General features: G+C 33.4%; 1 protein-coding gene across 3 annotated transcripts in view; it reads left to right on the top strand.

Moving 5' to 3' along the window:
* Nucleotides 1-18,084, top strand: part of VAPA (VAMP associated protein A) — a gene marked incomplete at both ends in the record, with an annotated part of 40,739 nt that extends 22,655 nt beyond the window's left edge. The window contains 5 exons of one of the 3 annotated variants that reach the window (XM_084252577.1): nt 2,330-2,433; nt 2,837-2,917; nt 9,888-10,010; nt 14,126-14,299; nt 17,926-18,084. In XM_084252577.1, coding sequence (XP_084108703.1) covers nt 2,330-2,433; nt 2,837-2,917; nt 9,888-10,010; nt 14,126-14,299; nt 17,926-18,084 — 641 coding nt within the window. Of the gene's footprint in view, nt 1-2,329; nt 2,434-2,836; nt 2,918-9,887; nt 10,023-14,125; nt 14,300-17,925 lie in introns of all 3 variants that reach the window. The other 2 variants (XM_084252576.1, XM_084252578.1) reach the window with 2 other exon arrangements.
* Between the last annotated feature and the right edge of the window lie 632 nt (nt 18,085-18,716).

The raw sequence follows: 18,716 nt of genomic DNA, 5'->3' as shown, positions 1-18,716 counted from the left end.
CCTGTATGTAGTCTGTGTTGGTGCCATAATTAACGCTCTTTGTAAATGGTTCCTTTCTTTCTTCAGATTCTCCAAGTTATTATTCTTCTAATGATACTATCCAACATAGCTGAGAAATAAGAAACATTTATGAAAACATTTTAGTTATGGTAATCTCTTAAGTCTCACATGGAGACCATTTCCTCTTTATAGAAGTAATTCTCACCTCTTGTATGTGGCACTAAAATGGGGAGCAGGAGCACACATGGCCTCCCAGATCAGAATGTCAGGGTCTGTCATGTAGACATGTGTACAATTAAAAAAATCAAGACATGCCTGGGTGATCCTAATAAGTATTCCTAAGATATTACAGTAATTCTGTATCATGTTTCTGGTTTAAAGCTTGCAGCAGATTAAAAATAGCAAATTATACAATGAGTGAGAGTCTAGAGCAGGTCCATAGGGAGGGGAATATTTAGTTAGAGTTATAGAACCTGACAGTAAAGGACAGCCATAGTCAGAGTTCTTGGTAACACTAAATTTTTCCTTAGTGGACATAGCCCAAAACTCAGAGCTAGGAAACCCCATACAAGATGTTTTTAGTAAATCTTAATGACATGGTGGTCTGAGAGGAATGCTTTCTCTTGTGTCCAAGTTTTCAGTTCATGGGAAAGATGAATGGGAAATAAGAAGATAAAAACAGTGTATCCATGCATTCTGAATATTGAAGTAAGATTAAGCAATGAGTAGTACATGTATTCTGTAAGTTGCTGTCTAGAACGTTAAGCCTTTAGTTAGATTGGAAGAAGATAGAATTGTTTCTATCTACATAGTTAAAATGTTTTTGGTACAGTTATAGCCATAGGAATCCATTCAGAATGACTGGATTCAGAATGACTTATTTTGAGGTTTCAAGGTTGCATTAATGTTTCTCAAGAAAATTATACTTTTCAAAACATTTCTCCCATATAATCCCTTGTATTGAGTACTTATTAAAAACTCCAGACAGTGGTTACCTTTTTCACAGCATGCTTTCAGATTCCTTTCCTCCAGTTAAAACTTAAGCTCTTCTACTGTTAGTATGGCACCTTTCCATATTAAAAAATCACTCAAATTGCACTTTTTAGCAACTTTCCTTGATTGACTATCTTTACTGATGCTCATTTTTTTCCCCTTATGGTACTTACTTTTGTGGATTTGATCTTTAAATTTATGCTTATATATATGTTAAGATTATCTTCCTCTTGTTATATGATCATATAACTGTCAGAAAATCGTGACTTTCAAAATTTATTTTTATATAGTTCCTAGTGATTAGCCTACCATGATTGCTCTGTGAACAGAGTACCTGGAAATTTATTGTGCTTTATCTGGATTCTGAGACATTTAGCTTTTGTATTTTCTTTTGTTGTGTATTTGCTCCTTGAAAATTTTTTTTTAACATCATGGGAGCTAAGGGATTTCTCAGACATAACTTAGAAATAAGATTTTCTTATATTTCTCATGTTTGCTTAATTGCATTTGTCTTTTTGATGCACATATGTATTTATCTATGTAAACCTTAGAAATCTAAATAGTAGGGGAATAATTTCTGCAATATATATACACTTTGTATAATTAATTGCTGATTCATTCTTTATTCAGTCTTGTTAGTTTTATATAATTTAGCATGACTTACAATCACATTAACCTCTGTTAACCTCTTACAGACAACTAAAAATCATAAATGCCTAGGAAAAAAATTGAAGATAACTATTAGAATGTAAGAAAAATTAGAGAAATCTTGAGGCTATTTCTTTATAGCATATGAGAATCAGATTTTAAATAAATTGATAAAAAAACTCTTCTTGACTGGGGTGCTTATTTACAATCTTGGAAAAATTAGTTGTATTAGAACAGTAATATATCGGTGTTGAATTTTTAAGTCACTTAGGATTTTTCCTTTAAATACTCCAGTTGTCTAATTTAAGGTATAACTAAATATTAAAGCTTAAACTTATAACTAGTTTTAATAGACAGTTTGGTAGATTTAAAATCAAACTTACAGGTATTACTAATAATTAATCTTAACAATGTTTTGAAAATTTCCCTTGAATTTAGAGACAATCATGAAGTTAAATTTACTTTTTGAATAGCCATTTGTTTACTTTCTTAGCAATCAGAAAGGCAGACAACTTAAAAAGTATTGGAAACCATAAAGTTTATTGTAGGTCCTTAATATAATCCATGGTATGATTTCTTAAACCTTTTGTGATTTTCTTTAATTTTGCATAATAGTGAATGAATAATAGAAATAATAAGCAACAAATACAGAAGACAGTGTAACCTGTTGTCCTTTCTTCTTATTTAGTAATGCTACAGCCTTTTGACTATGATCCCAATGAAAAGAGTAAACACAAGTTTATGGTACAGACAATTTTTGCTCCACCAAACACTTCCGATATGGAAGCTGTGGTAAGTATAGAAGTTGAATAGTATTTATTTTTGGAAATGTTGTTTAAACTGTGTTTTTGTTTAGTTCTTAATTGAGGAATCTAATTTTTAAAATAAAAATAAATTCATTACAGATAATTTTGACTTTTCTTAGAAATAATGTAGAAATGCTTCTACTAAAAAGAAAGTCCTGTAATCTTCAGACATGTTAGTGGATAGTGATAGTATCTCTTCTTAGGATTTTATAAAAAATTCTCTGACTTTTCCATATAATCCTAGCATACTGAAGAGTGAGTGCAGCAATGTGCCTGTGCTGAGCCATAGCTTTCAACACTACTCTAATTTTGCTAGCCTTTTAGGTTGTCCCTTATTTTGGTCATGATCATCCCTCCTTTGTCTCATGTTTGGTTTTGTTTGCTTGCAGTGGAAAGAGGCAAAACCTGATGAATTAATGGATTCTAAATTGAGATGTGTGTTTGAAATGCCTAATGAAAATGATAAATTGGTAAGTAGAAAATGTAAAAAACTTGGAAGCCGTTCTCAGATTCTTTGAGGTTCATTTTGCTTCTGTTTTTGTCCTTTGTGGGTGTGTGATACACTATTCTTCTTTATAAGATTCTGTGCTCATTTAAGTTTAAAAAAAATTTCATATGTATGCTCTTTTCATTTTATAATATTTGTTGGTTGAAGAATAAAAATAATTATAGCTACAAGCAGCATGGAGAAGAATCATTTAATTTTACCAATTTTTTGTCATCTAAACCCAATTCAAGCTCTTTTTTAAAGAATGAGGTGTATATATAAATATGGTCAAACAGCAGACAAACTGCTTTTCAGTAATTACATATTAGTGGTCTGAAGATACAAGATTGAATTTACATGTACAAGCAATTTATTTCAGATTTATCTATTCCCAGGTGTTGTACTCAATATTGATTTTGGTTAAAATCCATCTGAGTTTATTCCTTAGTAATTTTTTTTTTTTTTTTTTTTGTGGGACCCTCACCGGTGGCCGGGGATCGAACTGGTGCTGCAGAGGCTGTGGGCAGCCTCGCAACCCAGCGCTCAACCGCTGCGCCACCAGGGGAGGCCCTATTCCTTAGTAATTTTTATGTTGGTTTTTGATTAGTGTAAGTCAAATACAATTTGGGAGACCGAGGAATATATGTGTATAGTGTAAGAAGTAGTGTATATGAATGTATAGAATAGGTTTGGTTACTTTCCCTCTTTCCCTTCTGAAATGAAAATTTGAATCTTCTTTTATGGATTGTAAGTAGGTTTTTTTTGGGGGGGGTTATTTTAATGTGTAAAATAATACGGATAATTAAAATTATTTGGTACAATTTGACGTGATTGTTACCTTGATCTAAAGGCTATTTCCTCTGTTGTAAAAGTAAACCTGCAGATTCAGTGCATGCTGAATTGTATTACTGTATTATTCTTTAAGGATAAGCTGATAAAAAATTTTCTAAATGGTAATTAGGTGTTAACCAAATAATTTATTGTATTTTTAATGCCATTTTAAGTGAATTTTGAAATATTTGCCTAAAACAAAAAAAAAGTGAATGCGTATATTATTACTGGATAGTGAAGGTTCCATGGTATATTTATGTTTCCCATTTGGAGTCTCTTTCCTTGATTGCTACGAAGCTAATAACTTGCATAGCTCTTACTATTGAAATGAAGAAAACATTACAGCACATTGTCTAGGTTGACTTATTTTCAGTTTTATTAAGATATAATTGAGGTTTGGCACTGTGTAAGTTTAAGGTATACACATACTGATTTGACTTACATACATGTGAAATGATTACCAACAATAAGTTTAACACCCATTATCTCATGTAGATAACAAAAAAGAAAAACAATTTTTCCTCTTGTAATGAGAAGTCATAGTACCTATGCTCTTAACAACTTTCAGATGTACCATACAGCAGTGTTGTATGCTGTATCCGCAGTATTTATTTATTTTATAACTGGAAGTTTGTGCCTTTTGACCATCTTTAGCTCCCACCCCCTGCCTCTCCCAATCATAAATCTGATCTTTTTCTTCTGTAAAATTGTTCCCCCCCCCCTTAAGTTCTGCTTATAAGTAAGATAGTATAGTTTTTGTCTCTTTCTCTGACCTATTTCACCTGCCGTAATATCCCCAAGGTCCCCATATTGTTACAAATGGCGGGATTTTCTTTTTTTTTAATGATTCCATTGTGTATATATACTGATTTCTTTATCCATTATCTGTCTGTAGATATTTAGATTGTTTTCATGTCTAGGCTATTGCAGATAATGGTGCTGTGAACATTATCCATAAAAAAGGAACTCCTACCATTTGTGACAACATGGATAATATTTTTCATTTCCTTTGGATAGTTTCCCAGAAATGGAATTTAGTGGAATAGGGTAGACTTATTTTAAAGACCACATTGGGTTATTTCCTCAGTTAAGTGTTTTTTGGTCATTTTTATGTTATTTAATAGACACAGAACTGATTTTCCTCTGGGCTTCTGATAGGCTCTGAATGGTAGGCAATATGAGATTACATCTGAAAAGGGCTGGAACACATTATTTGATATTGCTGATTAAGAATAGCTCTCTGCTTTGGAAACCAGTAATTGATGGAAATGATATGGCTATGACAGTTGAGCCTAGTCATTTTGCCACCTCATAGAGGAGAGTAGCAGGCATGTCCACATATAGGTATAGCCAGTAGTAACCCAAGAAGTAGTTTTGGATCTGTTAGTGCTTGAACAGGTGCAGAATGGAGTTCCCAAAGTCCTTCACCACGCAGAAGTAGTCTGACCCTGGAACTCTTTCAGAGCGGATATTATTAGTAACACAAGTCTGTTTAATTTTTTCCAAGTACTCTAGAGAATATCTGAATCTGAGCCTGGGTCAACTAGCTGCAGAATGTATGTCCACTAATTAAACTACTTGGACTTGTGGTGTAATTACAATTAAATTATAGGGGATATTTGCTAAAGATAATGATCATTTAAAACATTTTATTTTGAAAACCTTAAAATGCTTAGAGAAAAGTAGACAGTGAAGTGAACCCAGGATAAGCTTTAACAAAGTAAAAATAAAAATCAACAAGTAACTATAAACCAGAGACACACTACGGACGGGGGGGGGGGTGCAATTGAATGGGGAGTATAACCAAAATGAAAATACACACATTGTACAAAAATGAAAAATGATGTAAGAATTGTATAAAATAAAATATTAAAAACAATTACTACTTTATAGTTAATCTTATTTCATCTAAACCCCACCACTTCCTATCTCACAGACTGTTTTCAGGCAAATTTTAGACATAATGTTTTATTTATAATTATTTTAGTATAAAACGTGGTTCAAAGATATAAAGATTTTAAAAGGGGGGGAGTTTAATATCAATGCTACAACTAAGCCTTTAAATGCATAGTATATGTATCATTAATACTATCAATTTGGTATTATTAGTAACCCAAGTTTCTAGCATTCAGTTTCTTTATTTTTTGTTAAAGATTTATTTATTTCACAAATGCCATTAGCAACAATTCCCCCCCCCCCTTTTTTTTAAACAGTTTGGTATAGAGATCAAAATAAGGCCCCAATAAACTACTAATTAGATGAGCTCTTTCTTAAATCTCTTAATCTTAGTCACTCTGTTTTTGTCTTTACAAATTATTTATTAAGGAAATTGGGTTTGTCCTATATAGCCTTTTCACCACAGAATGGATTTTGCTGATTAAATTTACATTTATTTTTGCTCATGAGGGAGAGGTAGAACTGCTTTGCAGGTGATATCTGTCAAGGAGATATATACCACCTGGTTGGGGCTTTTTATTTTAGTGATGTTGGCGGCTATTATTGTACAGAATCTAGATGAGTGATTCTCTACCAGAGGACGTTTGTCAGTGTGGAGCCATTTTTAAAGGGTGTCACAGTTAGCGGGGAGAGGTGATAAGTAGAGGTTAGGGATGTTGTTCAGCTTCCTACAATACGTAAGACAGTCCTTACAACAAAGAATTATCTAATCCAAAATGTCAGTAAAATTGCATAATGGTGATGTTCTGTTATTCCTTCTTCATTATATTTGTTAGAATGCATGTGTAGAGAGAATCTGATGCTCATCTAATACTTGGTTATTCATTAAGTGGTAAAGTTGATAAAGCCATGATTAATGCACACATCTTTCTTTTTTAAGTTATATATAAGACTTTCAAAAAAAGAATTGGTCACAAACCTCCCTTTCCTCTTCCCTGTTCTCTGCATTGTTATAAATTTATAGATTTAGACATTTTTATATTTTATCTCCTTGTAGTTAGAATCTTTATTGGTGGGCCTCCCCGGTGGCGCAGTGGTTGAGCGCTGGGTTGCGCGGCCTCAGCGGCGCCGGTTCGATCCCCGGCTGCTCCCCGGCCACCAGAGGAGGGTCCCACATGGAGCGCAGACCTCTCCTGCCGCCCGCTGCTCCCCTCAGCAGTGTACTTCGGTCCTTCTGCCTGCTCTGCTCCCTGCTCTGGCTCTGGTGAATTCTCTCACCCTCCCGCGCTTCTGACTGTACCCAGTGCATGTATAAACAAAACAAACAAACAAACAAATAAATAAAACATGCCTCTCTAAAAAAAAAAAAAAGAATCTTTATTGGTGCCCAAATTGACTGGTAGGATCCTCTTCATGTTGGTTCTGAATCTTTTTTCCTTAATTTTCTTGATGACTAATATAGTGAGATTTTTCTAGGCCCAGACCTGAAATCAGCCATTTCTTTAAGAGGCCCTGGGTTATTTCATTGGGAGATTGTATTTTTCAGACCACAATCTGGGCACTGGGAAAAGACAGCGGTGTTTAATTTTGTCAGAATTTCTGTCAAACCATCCTCGAGATTAGAATGGAGACTTGTTTTTCATGGTAAAATTTTAATAATAACATGTCAGGAACACATAAGATGATGGCTAACCTGTTTCTTGTGGTAGTGATTGCATTTTATGGTTGCAATTTGTTCTTGAAAAATTTGGATGACTCAAAACATGTAAAAATCTCATGTTGACCCTGATTCAGTTACTCTGAGCCAGGTGAAGTACTGTTCCATATATCAACTTGTATGTCTTGCTAGGTTAGCCATTATGATTCTTGTCCATATTTTTAATTGTTTGGAATTGACATTTCAAGTTTTACACATACAGCGAGACTTAATATTTCAGTGTATTTATTTGATATTTATATAATTAAAATGTGCCAAAAATTAAAATTGTATCTTATATACAATCTAGATAGAGGTTGCCTTGATTAATGTACATTCAAAAAGAAGAGCTGAAATACACTTGTTTCTGTAAGGTACTGTTTCCCAAAGTGTAACGAATTGAAAAGGTCCTATGATCAAGTGGGTTTGGAAAAATACTACAAATATTGTTGTCTCCCAATAAATAAGCATGCTGCGTATTTGCATATTAAAGGTTATGTATAAAGAGAATGTTTAACCCAGCAGCTCTTTAATTAATTCCTTATAGAATAGCTGGTATTCTGTAAAATACACTTTTGAATTACTGATAGTACCACTTTAAACTCATTCTTGTGGTGTCTCCAAATGCTTAATTCTCCATATTAAGAAATCTGAATTTTTAAGAAATGTATTTAAATTCAGTGCATCTTGGCACAAACCTGGTTCTTTTTGAGTTGATTTTTCTGATACATTATCGATTTAATGTTATATGTCATCCTTATAGAAAATGTGAAATTTCAGTAACTGAATGATAGAAAATATAATACTTCATTCATGTGATTATAAGGCCCTACTGATAATTGTATTATGCCATTTTTATTTCATATTGTCTATAAAATAGTTGCCAAAACTGCTTAACCAGTAGTATCTTTGACATTTATACATAAACCTACAAAATCACTTAACATCTCTTTTTGTTTATCTACAGTTTAGCATGAGACTTGTCTGTTCAATAATTAGAGCATTATTGAATCTGTTATGTCTAGGTAAAGTTTGCTAGTACCTCAGCTATATTGATAAACTGCAATATGAAGCTAGAATCCTTCTTGATTTTGACAAACTGATTAAAAATGATAACCCCTTATTCAAGTAAAATAAAAACTGATTAAAAAATGGCAATCTTTTGTTCAAGGATTGTATTTCTAAATGGAAAGATAAACAAAAATGTTATGAAAACTATGTTCGTAATGTATATTTTAAAAAGCACCAGGGTACAAAGTGTACTATTCAGTTAGTTTAGTTTTTAGTAATGTTGGCTGTATAGTGAAACCTTGATATTTTGATCCTTTTTTTTTTTGGCTTATTATGTCGTAAAAACCATGTTAATTCAAGCAATGTTCAGTTATTTTAGTAAGTTGTTGGTGACAACTTCCCATTCAATATACAGCCCTCTCAGAATTACATTTACTCTGTAGTTAGCCTTATTCATTATACACAGTCCACTCTGTATTATGAAATCTAACATCCTTAGTGGCATTGTTTTTTTTTAGGATTCAATACAATTTTACTAATTTGTGATGTTTTATCACCTATTCAGTTCTTTGTGTTTAGTAATTTATTTTTGTTTATTTTGAAGCCTTCAACTCTACTTGACATTTTCCAAATTTCCTTATATATATTACATTTTGTTTATGTCTTCATTTAACATCTGTTGATGACATTGTCTGGGAAAGCGTACTGATTTATCTTAATGAAGACTAAAGGGCTGCCGAGAAAGGAAATTTCAGAGGTCTTACCTATAGAGATGATTTCTGATTAAATACGTATTTTATGTTGAAACAAAGAACAGATTGGGAAAACTGCGTTTTTCAGGTGGGGTTTTTGTAGTCACATATAATCATTTGGATCTCAGTAAATGTTAAGAGTCTATTCCAATCTTTTTATGTAATATTTTTTTCTGTATTAAAGGATATTTGAGATGATAGGAAGAGACACTATGGAAATAATATGTTAGAATGTTACATGTGCTTTTTAAGTTTGTTGGTCTTGAGGGAATGTGTATTTGTGTGTGTGTGTTGGCTGTTGTTGAGATAAGAGTTTTAAAATCATTGCTTTTTTTTAATCTTAAGGTGATAAAAATTTGTTTAATTGTTGAGATTGAGTGTTATCAAAGTTAGGAAAATATGAAGCACTCATTTTTCAGATATTAACAAGTTTTAATAACAAATCAAGAACCCCAAGGTTAGAAGTTATTCGTTTTAGGATAAACCAAGGCTAACATAAATAAGGTTTAATACATTGAGTGAATGCAATACAAGTTTATTATAGCAAACTTTATTTGGGAAATAATAGAAAAATAGTTCTGAAAGTTGTACTTTTTGCTTTGACATAGCTATTACCTATTGGTATTTATTGTGCATAATGCATTTTTATAGAATAGAATATGAATGTTTTAGAGTTCAGTGATTTCTGTTTTAGTCAATCCCAGTACCATGCAGGAAAAATCAGAATTTGGTGTGAATCTGAGAATATGTTTCCCATGCCATCTCAGGGTATAACTCCACCAGGGATTGTTCCGGTTCTCACTTCATTGAACAGCATGAACAACACAGTTGCAACACCTGCCAGTTATAATATGAAGAATGAGCCCAGGGGACTCAGTGTGTTCAAACAGGAGAAGCAGAAGGTTTGTTTTAGGGAGCTAAGAGATATAGGAGTCTGCTAATGTTACTGGTTACATTAATATAGTTAACCTAGTATATATGTAGTACTGTGAACATGTGCTGTGAACATCCACCATTATATGAAGTGGATAGAATTGAAATTTTCAACTGTTTAAAATTAGAGTGGAGCTACAAATCACTTAAAAATCATGAACAAAAATTCTCTATTTCAAAAAAAGTTCAGTACTTAATGAGTGTTACAAATAACGTTATTATAAAGTTGATGTAATTCTTGTCACTACGATTTTGGGTGCATACTCTAAAAACAGATATTTAGAAGCTTATTTGAATAGACTAGCAGACATACCAGTAAAAGTAGGAGCTGGTAAACAGTTGTTCTCCAGGCAAGTAATTGTGTTTAGGTTGGAAAAAAAAGATGTTAATACTATTTTATTTTTTATCAAATACAAATAATGGTAATCCCTCTTTAACTGTCATTGTAGTTATTTCCGTGCCTCAGGGTATCAGAATTTATGGTCAAAGTCCTTAAAATCATAGGTCATAGTTGAACTTAATATTTTCATATGCTTGTGTGTATGTATGTGTGCACATGTATGCACACGCACACATGTATGTACACAAACTTACTCAGCACATCAGTAGATAATGGTGCCCTTTAGGTAGTATAATGCTGAACATTCTCTTTACTGTTTCTTGCATACTGGAAACTTCAGGAACCCTACAGTTTGAACAGGTTGCTTATATATAGATTTGTCTTTGCAGAGAATTATGCCTTAAAAAGTAATCTAATCTTTTTAAAAAATATCTAATAGTTTTAAAAAATTTGTGATTTTAGTTATATTCTGGGAAATATGATTTTAGAGAAATATAGTAAACTGGTTGTTTAATGAAAACAAATCTTCTGTAACCTTGTTATTCAGACACTATCTTTTAATTCCCAGGTTAAGGTTTTAATTATGCCTTTTACCACTTTATGCCATAGTAATTGACTTAAGCTTTTTGACTCTCTTTATAAACATTTACGTCCCCTACTCATGAGAATGAGTAGTCACAAGAATGCATTAGTTTTCTTTAAGTCCTTTATTGCAAAAACCTACTTTGCCTTAATTTTTACCTTTCCCCTTCTTTTTTCCAATTCCTAGCTCTCTCTTTTTCTAATTACTGCCACTGGGAATAACTTTAAAATATTGGAATTGAAATTCTGAAGGTTGTTGAAAAGGAGTACAGAAGTAAAATCAGCTGAAGGAGGGATTACTTCACATAGGCTGAATAACACAAAATAGTGGAAACGTACAAGATACAGTATATGTATTTTTTTTGTCTTAATAGTGTGGCCTTGATCTTTTCAGTTTATTCTAAGTTGCAGTGTTAAGTATGTTAATATGATGTTACTATTCATCAGTTTCCTAAGAGCTGCAGCATGTTGAATCCCTTAGTTTGCTTGTTTCCTGGTTCTCAGAACAACCAGTCTTCTCTTTCTAGACCAGTCTGAAACAACTCTCAAGGAACACGCCATTTTTCTGGAACCAAATCTCACTGATGGAGCTCCTGAACAGAATCATACATTTAAAATTATAGCAGCCTTAATGTTTTCCATTAGGCTTTTCAGATTGTTACTACAAGAGTGACTCATCTTCTTTACCCCTTCTCTCCTCTAACCCCCAGCAGAATTAGGTTATATATGCTTATAAATGAGATTTCTTTTTGCAACTACTGTGTATATAGGAGGAGGCTTGTAGGAGGCCTGAATATTATGTGATAAACTGTTCTCCATGTAACTTGATTCATGATTTATTTGGCTCATTTTTGAAATGTTTCAACTTGGCTATTTCATTTGCATTCTAGTTTTTATGTTCCACAAATTGGTTGTGATACTTTTTCTTTAGTTATAAGAGCCTTATAGCAACATTAAGAAAAATTTTAATTAAAAAATGAAGTATTTAATTATATTTAAATATAAATATTTAAAAATAAGAATATTTGCTGCCATTTTATTTAAAATCACAGAGTGGCTAGCTGCCCATCAAATGTCTAATAAGATGAAATGTTTAATTTTGGTAAGGCACAGTGTAGAAAATTTATGACATTGTGTCATTTAAAATAATCAAAAGAATGTACATTTAAATGAATAAAGAAAGATAAAAATGGTCCATGTATGCTGAATTTATAAAATGTGTATGTGAAGAAATGTTGGAAGGCAATATAATGGTTATGTTGGGTTGATGAGATAATGGAAGGTTATTTCCTTTCGACATTATTCTGCATTTTCTAGAATTTCAAGAATTTATTTAAAAAGTCAATTGTGAGGAGTTGGGTGATTTCTCATTTTAATTTTTTTACTTGTTGGTTTCAGGTATCTTGTTGGTATCACCTCTTAATTTCTAGGTTAATTTTCTAGTAAGAGTATGATAATCTTTTCCTAATCCTTAACTAAAACCTGAAGATTCCTCAATTGCCATATTGTTGACGATTGCCTTCGTCTGTACAGAGGAAGGCAATATGCTACCCTCACTTTCAGAATTTGGACTGGTTACAGTTTGGAATTTGAACCTGCTTGAAAAATTATTTTGAAATAAGTTCCAGTTACTATTGAGGAAAAGAGTCGGAAAGAACACTGACAAAACAAAATATATTTGAAATAGATTTTTATTAACAGAGATGGGATTGATGAGGACAAGAGAAGACATAGGGTAAAGAATGAGAGTGCTAGCGAGAGAAAAACTCAGAAGGAAGTTGCAGTAGGCTTTTTAATCCTTCACAACTGTGCCGCTTCTGCACACTATATATAGTAAAAATATGTAGTGTTTTACATTCTAACATTATAATAACTTCATTATAACACTATTATAACATCATAACATTCAATTTTTACTTGATTTAGGCATAGTAATCAAATCACATCCCTTTCATAAGAAATATTGGTTTTCCTCTTGAACAGTTTATTTACACTTAATATGTATTAGGGAACTGGGATGGTACGGTAAGTGTGTATCCTCATCTTACTATTGAGTAATGAGATATGCCATAAAGTTGATTTTGGAAAAATGTTTTTGTTAAAAAATTTAAAACTTAATAAGGCAGTTTATATCTTCTTTACCTAAAAGTAAAATTTATTAGCATGTACATTTTTAATTAAAAAGCTTTGTTTCACCAGATTGTTATGTTGTGTGTGGTGATATAAATTATGTTAGGGAGAAGGATATTGAGGCATTTTAGAACCACATGCTCTGGAATACTTAGGCCCTGCCCTAGGTATTTATCTTCATGATTTTGCCACTACTTTCAAATAGGTAAGTGTAAGTTTCAAATAGGTAAGAATTCAGATTTGGGGGTTCATAGTATTAAAACTACCACTGTAATTTCATATTGAATCTTATAAATTGTTACTAATTATTGAAAAGAATCATTTATATTTGATTTTAATATCATGAATTTAACTCCCCTCTCTTACTTTGTTGTGGTATATTTGTGTTGATTATCTCCCTTTTAATATTTATATCCTTCAGTTATTTTTTTCCCTTCTAGTAGTTTTCCATTAAGTTTTTTTCTTAAGCAGTCACATAATTGCACTGGATTCATTCCAGTAACACCCCCTACCTCCCAGAACCTTATTTGAATTGCAGAATCAGAGCACTGAAAATGACCTTTATATTTGGGGTTTGGTTGGTAGCGGTCTTTCAGCATACTTTTATTGAATAACTGTGGTTGGCCAAAGTGCTGGGTTAGGGGTAAATCGAGAAATGACTCTTGCTCTTCCAGCCTTTGAAATGTCAATAATACATTAAAGATAAGATTATTACGATATATGATAAGTTCTGTGGTAGAGGTAAGTGCAAAGGGTTATGGGAATAGAGGAGGAAGTGGGATGCTTATTTTAACTTAACTCACTGCTGACATTTACTTATTTTAGTCCTTCTAAAATTGTTCACAGGTGACCATAATATTTGTATTTAAAAAGAAAATGAACCTTATTAATGAAATGGAAATTTGTCAAATCTTTTCATTTAGATAACTTTTTGAAAAAGAAGGGCATGGAATTTAAAGTTTGTTTGAAACCTGTAAAGGAGATTGGGTCAGTTAAATTCTCATTATCTTTGTAATACAGAATGACATGGAACCTAGCAAAGCTGTTCCACTAAATGCATCTAAACAAGATGGACCCATGCCAAAACCGCATAGTGTTTCACTCAATGATACTGAAACAAGGAAACTCATGGAGGAATGTAAAAGACTTCAGGGAGAAATGATGAAACTATCAGAAGAAAATCGACACCTGAGAGTAAGTTGTTTGATAAGCTGATTTAAATGAAGGCATAGAATATGTGAACATTGTTAGGCCATCATACAATTTGTAAAATTTACCCTTGGTTAATTCTTTCTCTTCCCCAATTTATTATGTCTTAGCCTTTGCTTTCCACTCCCAGCCTCTTTTTAGTTTTTCCCTAGGACTTTTATATTACCTGCAAATTCCTTTTCTAGGTGTGTCCCAGTGCTCCAACCTCTGGCACTCTAGCTTCCTCTCTTGTTCATACCAGCCTTCACAGTCTGTGCCCTAGTCATGTTAACTGCCTTGAACAGTGCTCTCTCATATAGGTGTTTGCTAGTCTTAATGGGGCTGTTGAATATTTGGATGTGGTTTGTTTGAGATTTGCTGAGTATAAAATATACGCCAGTTTCTTAGACTTAGTATAAAAATAAATTTTGTGCAAAAATGAAAAATGATGTAAAAATATATAAAATAAGAAATCATGAAAAAAAATAAATTTAGGCACTACAGATAATAATTTTTCATATAGCTGTATAAAATACTATTTTGGCTATGTTGAATCAGTTGAAATATGTTACTGAACTTAATCTTACCAGTTCTTTATTGCAAAATATAAAATTAATTTGTGGCTCACATTTGAAGCTTATTATGCTTGTGTTGGACAGCACTGATTGGGTGAGTATATCCTAAAGAAGTCTCTCTGTTAGAACCCCATCTTTGCTTTAGCTTAAAATTTAAGTACTTTCCTGTGACTGGAATGCCCTGAGATCCTGTCCTTCTCTACATAGCACATACATACACCTATATTTGTTTCTCAGTGCTCTGTTCTTTTCTTTTCCTTGTACTCTTTCCCTCCCAGAAGGAAAAAAACTGTTTTTGTATGTTATCTCCTTTGTGTTTCCATTGTACCTTTTGTACGTTCCTGCTTCTGTTTGTTGGAGGTCTTTCTCTCTTTAGTGAGTATTTGTTCCTTGGAGGCAAGGACATTCATCTTTGCATTTATACCACATGCATATTTCCATACTGGATGGCTGAGGTGAATGAGGACTAATGTAACTATGGGTGGAGTCATTAATTGTTTGTCTTTGATAAGTAAATACTTATTTTAAGATCTGAATACCTTTAAGTTGCTTTTATAGGCTTTGTTTGAAACTTTTTGTGTCAAAGTAGATAATACATCAATGAAAATAAGTTAAACTATTGGGACTTAATCTACATTTGATTATTCCTTTTGTTAAATATATATAGGAATCATAGGTGCTATATCTTGAGTTGATTTGTGTTGGAATAATTTTTCTGGATATCTCTTCATATTCTGTAGTATATTTGAGTGTCCCTCTAACACCACCCTGACCCAGATAGTGGGGAGAATATTTCCATTTCACACATCCACACACTGTTGCTTTGTAAAGGAGGTATTCTTCATTAATTTTAATTAATGACTTCCATAGGTTCTGAAGAACCTACTGTTCTTTGATGAAAGATGTGCTCTATAGCATGCTCAGGGGATTTGTTTAAAAATCCACTGTCTCTCGGTAGGGAGGAAAGTGGAAATGCTAGGAATGGCATAGGTGGGGCAGGATTGGAAAATAGAATTGTTGGGAGAGAGGTGAGACTTGATTCCTGTCTCTCTTTATTGGCAGGTTTCCTATAGGAGATGGTATGTATTTATTTATTTTAAAGATTTATTTATGATACAAGAACTGGGGTATAGGCAGTGAGAGGATTCACCAGAGACTGAGAGGGGAATGGAACAGGCAGACTGACTGAAATACACTGCTGAGGGGAGCAGTGGGCGAGACAGGAGAGGTCTGCTACACCATGTGGGTAGTTCCCTGCTTGAGGATTGAACTCAAGCTGCAGAGGCTGTCAGTAGTTTCACAGTGCTGCGCTTAACCCCTTGCGCCACCAGGGAGGCACAGGAGATGGTCTTTAAAAAAACATTCTGCTGTTTAAAAGAGGGAAACATAACAGGAACCCTAACAACTTACTTGTTTATGGTCTTTTAGCATTTCATATTTAAGTTCCGCCATAATTAATTGTCAGATTAATTTTCTCGAGCTTGTTTTGACACTGCCCCATTTTATTCCTCTAGTCCTGTGATTCTTAATCCAGACTGTGCATCTGACTCCCAGTGAACTTTTAAAAAATACACGTTTCAGGGCCTCCCCAGACCTAGTGAATCAGAATCACTAGGAGCATTTTTAAAAAATTGTTGTTGGCGTTCAGAAAGTTGCTTTCTCCACACAGAACTGGTTAGCTTAATGGTTTTACTGCATGATCACAGAAAATCTGGTAATAGAAATAAAACATGCACACAAGAGGAATCATTTCGAGGAAATAGAAATTAGCTTGCACTGAGGAAGTAAAAGTCTACGCTGCCATTCATGCTGTTGGCATGATGGGACACAGATTAAGACTAGTTTACGGGTTTCAGCATTATTCCCAAGGTCTTACTGCAGCTGGTAACGTTAGAATAACTTGCTTTGAGTGACTACTGCCTTTTTTATTTTTTATTATTTTTTTATTTTTTATATATTTCTTACATCATTTTTGCACAATGTATGCATTTTCATCTTGGTTATATTCCCCATACAATTGCACCCCCCTTATTTTGACTCTAATCCCTTCTCTTCCCCCCACCCCGGTAGTGTGTCTCTAGTTTATAGTTGCTTGTTGATTTTGATTTTTTCTTTATTATAGTTATTCTTTTTCCTGGTCTCTTATTTAGGTTTTCTAAACTCCTGCTATGATTTATTGAGAAACCTTGTTCCATAAATCTTTGATTGTCAGAAACTTAGCTGTGTGACACCCTATCAGTAAGAATGAAGCAGCCTACTAGTGTCTGGAAGATGAAGAGCTAAGTCACTTGGGTGCAGAGCAGTGACCTCTGCTTTCAGTCCAATGCAGAGTTTCAGATATGGGAAGTTGCAGTATACAACTGTATATATCCTGTTGTAATCAGTTTTGGAAGAAATGGGATTCTTTGTGTATTTGCAGTACAGGGCTGATGCTCACCCTTTACATACAGCTCTGCTGCTTTACTGTGAATATAACACTGTGTTATTCATATTTCTTCCTGAATTTCTGCCTTCCTCAAATTGTGTAAAGTTCTTGTCTCTTCTGTGAGATGCTTACATCCATGCCTCTTCTGTGTGGGTGCTCTGGTTGTTACAAGTGTCAGACTACATGTTTGATTCTTTTACTGTGGGCCACTTGGAAATAAGTGAATACATAGACCTCTTAATTGCATTGATTTTAGTGGGTTTTTTTCCTTTTGTGTAAATATAACCATATCTGACTTTTCAGTTTTTTTAGGAATATATTTCTCAGCTCCAGTTTTTAAAATCCACATTATTGAGGTATAATTTACATTCCATAAAGACACCTATTATGAATGTACAGTTTAATGACTTTCAGTCCACTTTTAGGATTGTGCAGCCACCATTAGAATCCAGTTTTAGAATGTTTCCATCACCCTAGAAGGTTCTCTTAAGCTGGCTAATACTTGATTCATGTTCCTATACCCAGCCATATACAGATGATCTGCTTTTGGTCTATAGATTTTTAGCTCATTAGTCTTCTTACATGCATATTTGTTTTTTAAAACCTCTTTCTGTGCATATATTTTTTTCTAGGATGAAGGCTTAAGGCTCAGAAAGGTAGCACATTCGGATAAACCTGGATCAACCTCAACTGCTTCCTTCAGAGATAATGTCACCAGTCCTCTTCCTTCACTTCTTGTTGTAATTGCAGCCATTTTCATTGGATTCTTTCTAGGGAAATTCATCTTGTAGAGTGAAGCATGCAGAGTGCTCCTACTACTACTTTTTTTTCCTTTCTCTTGACCAGAAAAGATTTGTTTACCTACCATTTCATTGGTAGATGGCCCACGTGACCATTTTTTTGTGCGTGTGTGTACAGCGTCATATAGGCTTTGCCTTTAATGATCTCTTACGGTTAGAAAACACATACAAACTGTTCGGCTACTGGACAAATTGTATATTACCAGATCATCATAGCAAATGTCAGTTGCACATTCAGTCCTTTATGAAATTCATAAATAAAGAATTGTTCTTTCTTTGTGGTTTTAATAAGAGTTCAAGAATTGTTAAGTCTTGTAAATGTTATTTTAATAATCCCTTTAAATTTTATCTGTTGCTGTTACCTCTTGAAATATGATTTATTTAGATTGCTAATCCCACTCATTCAGGAAATGCCAAGAGGTAGTCTGTGGGGAAATGGTGCCTCTTACCGTGTAAATTTTCTCCTTTACCTTTGCTAATATCATGGCAGAATTTTTCTTACCCCTTGTGAGGCAGTTGTTGACTCAGTTTTTCATCCTTACAATCCTGTCCCATGGTATTTAACATTAAAAAAAAAATAAAACTGTTAACAGATCTTGCTCGATAGCTTGTTTGTGTCTGTC

Source organism: Talpa europaea, assembly GCF_964194135.1.
Source record: "Talpa europaea genome assembly, chromosome: 13".
NCBI lineage: Eukaryota > Metazoa > Chordata > Mammalia > Eulipotyphla > Talpidae > Talpa > Talpa europaea.
The sequence above is the reverse complement of the archived record's forward strand: the minus strand, read 5'-3'. Positions and strand labels throughout refer to the sequence as shown.